This window comes from Mustelus asterias, unplaced genomic scaffold (genome assembly GCF_964213995.1).
Source record: "Mustelus asterias unplaced genomic scaffold, sMusAst1.hap1.1 HAP1_SCAFFOLD_427, whole genome shotgun sequence".
NCBI lineage: Eukaryota > Metazoa > Chordata > Chondrichthyes > Carcharhiniformes > Triakidae > Mustelus > Mustelus asterias.
In genome coordinates, this window is record NW_027590382.1 from 202297 (window position 1) to 212040 (window position 9744).

Consider the following 9744-nt stretch of genomic DNA (forward strand, 5'->3'; position numbering starts at 1 on the left):
AATATTTGCTCTATGTTTAAAACCACTTTTAAATGTTTATGCATGTTTTGTCACGGTTTTTCTTTTTAACGTTTTGTTTTATTTTCGTAGTTTGAATAATAAATTGTATTGTTTTATGATTGGTTAATTGGCAGCTGCTCCACATAGCAAATGATGAGAATTCAAACCTAATCCAAGAGAGAATTGGATTCTTATTGAAAAGGAAGGATGTTCAGGGATCGGGGAGAAGAGGAGGGATAGCACTGGGTGAATTGCTCCTTCAGGGAGTTAGCACAGAGGGGCTGAATAGCCTCCTTCTGTCTATACTATAATAAACTTCAGCGACTGGGTAGTAAGCTCTCACGAATGAAAGGGGCGGTGTGGCTGTGAGCCGAGGGGCTGAGAAAGGTGGAGCTGTCACAGGACGAGAATATAAAAGGTGCAGTTAGGCAGCACAGAGAGAGACACAGCGACATAGGGAGAGCGAGAGCCAACAAGGCAGTAAAGCTCCGGACAGACAGCAGCAGCCAGGGAGATACAGAGAACAGACAGTGACCAGCGGCTAATGCTGACCATGTGTCCCCGCAATGCCAGCGCTCAGTCTCAGCTACTCTGCCCAAAGAAAGTGCAAGGCGACATTTTCACCTTCGATACCGAGTCTCTGAGAGCCGTGTCCCGGTGTCAGCCCAGCCGGAGCAGCAGGCGGCCCCGGAGAATCCTGTACCCGGCTTTCAGCCGCCGCTACCTCCCTCCCCGGCAGCGGGACCACATCAAGAGCTGCCTGTTGCTGCTCTGCGCCCTGGTCACTCTGCAAATCTATTGGGAAGAGCCGGGGGCCGAGGCGGAGCTCAGCAATCCCGGGCAGCCCGGGGACTCTCCGGCCGGGGGGCTGCCCCCTAACAGCAGCCAGGCGGACACTGGGCTGGAGAAGCCCCCCGGGGTGAGGGGCTGCGCTTACTTGGAGCTCTACACAGAGGCGACTGCCCTGAGACTGTGAACCCCAAAGCAACGGGACTGGAAAACCGAATTGGGTCCAGGACTGGAGCGCGGGATAACATCCAGATCCTGGACAGGAAAACCAGATAACATCCAGATCGGGACTGTAGAACCGGATAACATCCAGATCCGGGACAGGAAAACCAGATAACATCCAGATCGGGACTGTAGAACCGGATAACATCCAGATCCGGGACAGGAAAACCGGATAACATCCAGATCAGGGACTCGAAAACCGGACAACATCCAGATCCGGGACTGGAAAACCAGATAACATCCAGATCCGGGACTGGAGATCCTGCAATGAGGAAGGTGCTGTTGTGAATTTTCTGAGATCTATACTGTCAATGTCACCTTTGCTTCATGGACTGGGGTTAGGGCGGGTCTGTCCCGAGAGAAACACAAACACTATTTTAGCAACAGAACCGGGTCAGTACAAGGAACTGTCAACACTTGAAATGCTAATTTTGCTGCCTGTTATCTATTTATTTATGATATTTATTTAATAATGTATGTAACTGTTATTTTATTGAATTTATTTTATTGAATAAAATGTTAAATGTCATTTAGTTGAAGGTGTGTCTGATTTTGGGGATTGAAGGCAGGACAGTGACTGAACAGACTGGGCGTGGAGGGACTGGGACTCAACACCACTCACAGCCCTGGCTGGGTCACCCCGCGGTGGTTGTAATCTCTGGCCAGGGTCCCGGGAGCTGCTGCCCAACTCCTCTGGTTCCAGCTCCCCAACCCAAAGCTCCTCCTGGCAGCAATCTCACCAGAGAGCGGAGTGGGGCTGCGGGACAGAAAAATGTCACAATCCACACTCTGTGTCCGATTTTACCATTTTGATTCTAAATGCTGGATCTGGGCGCAATTCAGATCCGACTCGTAAATCCTGCTCTCGGGCGCCCCTATACGCACAGCCTGGAAAAAAAGCCGCGAGTCTGAATCGCACTGTGGGCGGGGCTTAGCGCACCCAAAATGCTGCAGCTCTGATTGGAGCCTTCAACTGCGCATGCACGGTGAAAAGAATTAGAAAAACGCTCCCCTGTCACATTGCTCCCAGGCCGCAAAAAGCGAATAAAGAGGCCCGGGAGCAATAGCCCCCACAGACATCACCCCACCCACAAAACATAACTGTCCCCCTTATCCACCCCCCCCCCCGCTACCTAGATCGTTCGTGACCCCTGCCCCCTTCCCCTCCACTGATCACCCGCAGAGTGGCAGCGGACACCCCCTTCCCCCCCTACCGCCGATCGCCCGCAGAATGGCAGCGGACACCCCCTTCGCCCCCTACCGCCGATCGCCCGCAGAGTGGCAGCGGACCCCCCTGCCCCTCCTGCCCCCCCCCCTCCACCAGAGAACGATCTGGTCTCCCTCCTCCTCTCCCCCCTCCAGAGATACATCTGACCCGCCTCCTCTCCCCCACCAGAGACACATTTGGCCTGCCTCCCCGCCCCCCCCCCCCCCCCCCCCAACTACTGATCAGAGTCGTAGAGCCGCCAGTAGCTCTGAACTTATCCCTTCAGAAGTTGGAGTGCCCGAATTGGACTTTTGCCGAGCAGGTCTGTTTCACACCGAATCTGGATGGGCGAACGTGGTGGTAAAGCGGGAAGTGTCGGTAAGGTTGGGCGCCCAGCTCATTAAGTCAATTTAAAAGCATGCAAATGCATTTAAATTGACATTGCGCCTGTTTTGGGCGCAGTCCCGATCGTGTCCATTTTCGGGCCTTGGTAAAGTGGGAATCTGCGCGGACGTGGGTGTGGATTGTGCTATTCACCTCATGCCCAACTTTACCAAGTTTTCGCACCCGAAAATGGGTGTAACGCAATGATAATATCGGGCCCTTTGTGTCTGTAACTGACCACAACCCAGGGTGGGGGGGAGGGTGTCTGCCGGGGTGGGGATGGATCATCACTACTGGGAGGGGGAGGAGATTGGGGCACTCTGGGATAGGGGAGGAGGTCAGGCCTGGATGAAGGGGCCGCAAATGGATGAAGGGGCCGTAATCGGGCCAGCGATCGAACAGGCCAGCAATCTGCAGGCTGACAGTTCGAGGCCACTGCGCATGCGCAAAGTTCCAGAACTGTCAGACTCCGGTATGAATACCCCCCGAGCTTTTAATGATATTCACGATTGTGACCTCTGCATTGCACAGAGTGGGGAGATTCGAGTCTGAACTCCCACTGAAAAAACAATCGTGAATTACAGCAGTTTCCCGCAAATTCAGCACGTAGAATATTTTTGGAAGAAGCGGGCCTCCGTGCCCATAACTGACCACAACCCACACTCTGTGCCCATAACTGACCACAACCCACACTCTGTGCCCATAACTGACCACAACTGACCACAACTGACCACAACCCACACTCTGTGCCCATAACTGACCACAACTGACCATAACTGACCACAACCCACACTCTGTGCCCATAACTGACCACAACTGACCACAACTGACCACAAGGGGTGGCACGGTAGCACAGTGGTTAGCACTGCTGCTTCACAGCTCCAGGGTCCTGGGTTCGCTTCCCGGCTCGGGTCACTGTCTGTGTGGAGTTTGCACATTCTCCTCATGTCTGCGTGGGTTTCCTCCAGGTGCTCCGGTTTCCTCCCACAGTCCAAAGATGTGCGGGTTAGGTTGATTGGCCAGGTTAAAAAAATTGCCCCTTAGAGTCCTGGGATGCGTAGGTTAGAGGGATTAGCGGGTAAAATATGTGGGGGTAGGGCCTGGGTGGGATTGTGGTCGGTGCAGACTCGATGGGCCGAATGGCCTCCTTCTGCACTGTAGGGTTTCTATGGTTTCTATGGAACCCACACTCGGGGCCCTATTTTACAATTTTGATTCTAAGTGCTGGGTGGACTTGAAACTGGGAGTGTTTCAGATCTGACTTTTAGACCCGTTCTCAGGCTCCCCCATACGCACCTGCCTGCAAAAATACAGCGATTCTGAATTGCACTATAGAAACCTGTGGGCGGGGCTTAACGTGCCTGAAACCCTGCAGCTCTGATCAGCACCTCCAACTGCGCATGCGCAGAAAACAAATTATAGAATGCTGCTCCCCTGCCACATCCCTCCCGGGCCGGATAATGCCTCCCCCTGGCCCCCACAGACATTGCCCCACTCCAACAACATTACTGACCCCCTTATCCCCCCATCCACTCGCCACCCAGACTGATCGCAGCCCCTCCTCCCTTCCCCCCACTGTTCACAAGCAGAGTGGCAGCAGACACCTCCGCCTCCCCCTCACCCCCCACCGATCTCAGGCAGAGAGCCGTCGGACACTAGGCACCTACCTCCTCACTAACTTGAGCGCCCGAATCAGACTTTTGTTGAGCATGTCTGTTTTGCGCCGATTCTGGATGGGCGAACGCGGTGGTAAAGGGGGAAGTGCTGGTAAAGTTGGGCGTGCAGCCCATTAAGTCAATTTAAATGCATGCAAATGCATTTAAATGGCCATTGCGCCCGTTTCGGGCACAATCCTGATCGTGGCCATTTTCAGGCCTTGGTAAAGGGGGAACCGGCGCAGAGGCGGGCGCAGAACACGTTACTTGCCTCATGCCCGACTTTACCAAATTTTCGCGCCCGAAAATGGGCACAACTTGATGGTAAAATCGGGCCCTCTGTGTCCCTCTAATTGATAACTGCACCATTCTTATCCAATCAGTGACCAATCCTGGTTCGGTATAGAGCACATCAAGAAGTCAGGCAATTAAGAAATTTGATGCCAATCTGCTGAAGCTACAACACATGAATACAGCAGCAAACACCTGGAAAGGCCAGAGCCATTCAACCTGACACATAAAGATATCCGCAAAAAGTGGCGAGGCTATAGACTGGGAGAATGGGTCAGAGAGTCAGAGAGAGAGAGGATTAGCTGTTGCAGGCATGGGTTAGAGGGTGGGTCTGAGAGTAAGAGGTGGGGATATTTGTTGGAGAGTGGAGTGGGTTAGAGGGTGAGAGAGTAGGGTCACTGGTTAGACAGTGGGTGAGTGAGTCAGAGTGAGAGGGTGAGAGAGTGTAGAGGCATGAGTTAGAGAGCAGGGGAGAATAATGTCCTAACTATTTCAGGAGTTGTGGGTTTTAACAAAAAGAAAAGAATGTGGTTTGCAAACGGACAACAACAGATTTATTTGAGGACCCCTTGGCCATGCAAAGTACAAAGCAGGAGCCTGTGAAAAACTCCAATGACAACACCATCAAATCATGTGATCAACTCTGAAAGTAACCATGCAACCATTTAAATATATAACATCCCTCCCCCTTTACTTCTGTAATCGTGACAAAAATTACCATGATGCTATACATAGGATCAATAATACACTGGACACAGTGCTATGCGTCATTAATTATTATACACGGTCAGTAAGAAAGTCTTTGTTTGGAACGGCCTTCTGGAATTTGGCCAACCTTGACCCTAGAAGTATGATTTGGAACTTCACTAGACACTTCTTCTCTTGAAACTAATCCTGGATCATTCTCACATGATGTGGAGATGCCGGCGTTGGACTGGGGTGAACACAGCAAGAAGTCTCACAACACCAGGTTAAAGTCCAACAGGTTTATTTGGTAGCAAATACCATAAGCTTTCTCACATGGCAGAGTAGCAAAGACACAACCATCAGGCAATTCAAATTCAACTAAATCTCCTGTATTAGTATTCACAACATTAGGGACTAAAGAAATTGGTACTTCTAGAGGTTATTCTGAGAAATCATAAGAACATAAGAACATAAGAAATAGGAGCAGGAGTAGGCCATCTAGCCCCTCGAGCCTGCCCCGCCATTCAATAAGATCATGGCTGATCTGATAGTGGTTTAGTTCCACTTACCCGCTCGCTCCCCATAACCCTTAATTCCCTTATTGATCAGAAATCTATCTACCTGTGACTTAAACATATTTAACGAGGTAGCCTCCACTGCTTCAATGGGCAGAGAATTCCAGAGATTCACTACCCTCTGAGAGAAGTTCCTCCTCAACTCTGTCCTAAACTGACTCCCCCTTATTTTGAGGCTGTGTCCTCTAGTTCTTGTTTCCTTTCTAAGTGGAAAGAATCTCTCTGCCTCTACCCTGTCTAGCCCCTTCATTATCTTATATGTCTCTATAAGATCTCCCCTCAGCCTTCTAAACTCCAACGAGTACAGGCCCAATCTACTCAGTCTCTCCTCATAAGCTAACCCCCTCATCTCCGGTATCAACCTGGTGAACCTTCTCCTGTACTCCCTCCAAGGCCAATATGTCCTTCCGCAAATAAGGGGACCAAAATTGCACACAGTACTCTAGTTGCGGCCTCACCAGTACCTTGTACAATTGCAGCAAGACCTCCCTGCTTTTATACTTCATCCCCTTCGCGATAAAGGCCAACATTCCATTTGCCTTCTTGATCACCTGCAAACTGAGTTTTTGCGATTCATGCACAAGGACCCCCAGGTCCCTCTGCACAGTAGCATGTTGTAATTTTTCACCATTTAAATAATAGTCCATTTTACTATTATTCCTTCCAAAGTGGATAACCTCACACTTGTCAACGTTACACTCCATCTGCCAGATCCTCGCCCACTCACTTAGCCTATCCAAATCTCTCTGCAGACTTTCCACATCCTCCACGCAATTCACTTTCCCACTCATCTTTGTGTCATCCGCAAACTTTGTTACCCTACACTCGGTCCCCTCCTCCAGATCGTCTATGTATATGGTAAACAGTTGAGGCCCCAGCACCGATCCCTGCGGCATGCCATTAGTCACCAACTGCCAACCAGAAAAGCACCCATTTATTCCAACTCTGCTTCCTGTTAGATAGCCAATCCTCAATCCACGCTAACACTTTACCTCCAACTCCTTGTACCTTAATCTTCTTCAGCAACCTTTTGTGAGGCACCTTATCGAACGCCTTCTGGAAATCCAAAAACACCACATCCACCGGTTCCCCTCTGTCAACCGCACTCGTTACATCTTTATAAAAATCCAGTAAATTCGTCAAACACAACTTTCCCTTCATGAATCCATGCTGCGTCTGCTTGATCAAACCATTTTTTCCAGGTGTCCTGCTATTTCTTCTTTAATGATGGATTCCAGCAATTTCCCAACTACGGACGTTAAGCTAACCGGCCTGTAGTTACCCGCCTTTTGTCTACCTCCTTTTGAGGTAGACAAAAATCAAAAATCATTTTGAGGTGGCAACAATTGGTTAGTATGACGTCGCCAAATTAGTTCATCCTCAGTTTGAACTGTGTAGGAAATTGGACCTGTTCCTGCTAACCTATGGTGAGTACCCATTTCTCACATGTTGCATAATTACGCGCTAACACTTGATCTCCTTGTTGACATGTTGTTTTGTCCTCACTTCTCATCTATCAACTTGAGATTGTTATTGATGCTCTACTATCTCTGAAGTTTCTGGAGGCAATAATCAATCAAACATAGTTCTCAACTTTCTCTTTAAGAGTATTAATGCAGATGAACTTTCGATAGTTCCATGAGTAGTGTTTCTGTAGGATGCCAAAAAGCTATTTCCACGACATGATAATGAACCTTTTGAAACTTTTAAAGACTGTTTCAAGGATTGTATAAATCGTTCAGCTAATCCATTGTTGATGGATGATAAGGTGTGCATTTTAAATACTGAATACCATTTACTTTGAGCTAATCCTCAAACTCATGGATAGTGAACTGTGAACCATTCTCGCTGACAATCTGTCGCCATTTACCAAATCTTGCAAAAATCTCATCAAGTTTTTCGATGGTTTGTAGATCTGATGATAACTTCTGGCCACTTTGAGTGCGCATCAATTATTATAAAGAATATGTTACCCTCAAACAAACCAATAAAATCTATATGCATTCATTGCCATGGCATTTTAGGCCAGTCCCAAGGGTGTAAAGGAGACAACAGTGTTGTATTTCTTATTCGTGCACAGGATTGACATTGCCCCACTTTTTATTGTGAGCATCCAGACCTGGCCACCAAAAATAATTCCTTCATCCAGACTGTATCAGGATGTTCTTCATATAGTTTGTTCAAGAGCTCTTCCATGCAGACTGGAAAGAATGACCACTCAGATTCTCGACAATAGACACCCACCTTGGATGGTCAACTGAAGCTTTCTTGACACACATGGTTTCAAATCAGGATGCATATGATGCCTTCCAGCTATCATTCCTTCCAATACCACATCCATCACCTTCTCCATCACAGGATCAAAACTGGTTGGTGGCATCTCCTCAGTAGGAAAAGGTAAACATGATGATGCATCAGCATTAGCATGGCACTCTGATTGACAATACTTTATATAGTAGGAGTGAGCAGATAAGATCAGTGACCATCTTTGCAATCGGCTAGAAGCTAACAACAGAATGCCTTTCCTACAGCCCAAAAATAGTAGCTAAGAGTTGATGATTAGTCAATCATGAGATATGACAACCATAAAAATGATGAATCCTCTGTATGCCAAAAATTATACTCTTGTGATTCTTTTTCTAGCTGAGTACAGTTAGATTCAGCATGTGTCAGAGTGTCAGAGCAAAAGCTATTGGTCATTCTTCTCCCAAAGGTATAATAGTGAAACAACTGCGCCTACTCCATAAGGTAAAGCGTCACAAGCAAGCAGTAATGGTAGCTTTGGACTAAAATGAACTAATACTTCAGACTTCTGCAAAGCATCTTTGACATCCATGTATGTATGCGTTCTCGCATTCTGTTGTCTAGTTTCATGACTGTTTCACACAGTAAATTTTGCAATGCTAAGTTAGGAACAAATTTAACATAATTTACTAATCCCAGAAAGGACCTCAATTGCATCACATTCATCGTACGTGGTGCTTCTAAAATAACGCCCATCTTTTCAGGTGCTTTAAGTCAGACTTTACTATTAATAATGTGACCCAAATTTTGGATAAACATCTGGAAGAAGTCACACTTTTCTTTCTTGAAATGCAGACCATGTGCTTGAAGATGTTCCAATGTTTCTCCTAAATTATTCAAGTGTTCCTGGTCACTGGACCTGGTAATTAGTATATATTCCAGGCAACATTGTACACCAGAGAGACCACTTACAATCTGGTCCATCAATCGCTGAAATAGGGCTGGTGCAGTTGTTATTCCAAAAGGTAATCTTTTAGAATTAAGAAGACCTTTATGAATAGCAATGGTTGAGATTCAGTGGCTACATGCATCATTCCTGAATTTCTGCTCACGTGATAACCCAGCAAACAAATCTTCAATTAAAGGAAGCAGATGTTGATCAGCACACAACACTGGATTTATGGTTGTTTTAAAACCACCACAGATACAAACTGAACCACCTGGTTTCATGACAGATAATATGGGCGTAGCCCAGTCACTCATTGTAATGGCTCAGTACACTAGTATTAACAAGCCGCATGAATCCTTCTTCGGCCTTGGGACAAATTGCATTTGGCACTGTTCTTGCTTTGAGCCTTTTTGGTTGACTATTAGGCTTTATCTTGACATTCACTTGAACTCCCTTCACTGAGCCAAGTGTTTCTTCGAATACACTAGTATTTATCCAGAAGGTGCTGTAGGTCTGTTATGGCATCGACCAATCTGTTGACAGCACTCCAGTTAAGCTTTATCTCCTCCAACCATGATCTCCCAAACAGAGCTGGAAAATTACCACAGACCACATGGAGGCAACTCCGCTGTTTGTCCACTCAACTTTATGTTGACAGTGATGTAATTTTTTAATGACACAATCTCTTCCGTGTATCTCCTTAAAATTACATCAGCTGGTTTTAAAGGAAGATGCTTCAGC

The 9744-nt window shown here is 47.3% G+C and overlaps 1 protein-coding gene across 1 annotated transcript; it reads left to right on the forward strand.

The window, feature by feature from the left end:
• The first annotated feature begins 461 nt into the window (after positions 1 to 461).
• On the forward strand, positions 462 to 1488 carry LOC144486678 (torsin-4A-like). Its single transcript, XM_078204683.1, has one exon. It carries the CDS (start codon positions 545 to 547, stop codon positions 974 to 976), a length of 432 nt encoding a protein of 143 aa, XP_078060809.1. The 5' UTR covers positions 462 to 544; the 3' UTR covers positions 977 to 1488.
• Positions 1489 to 9744: the final 8256 nt, after the last annotated feature.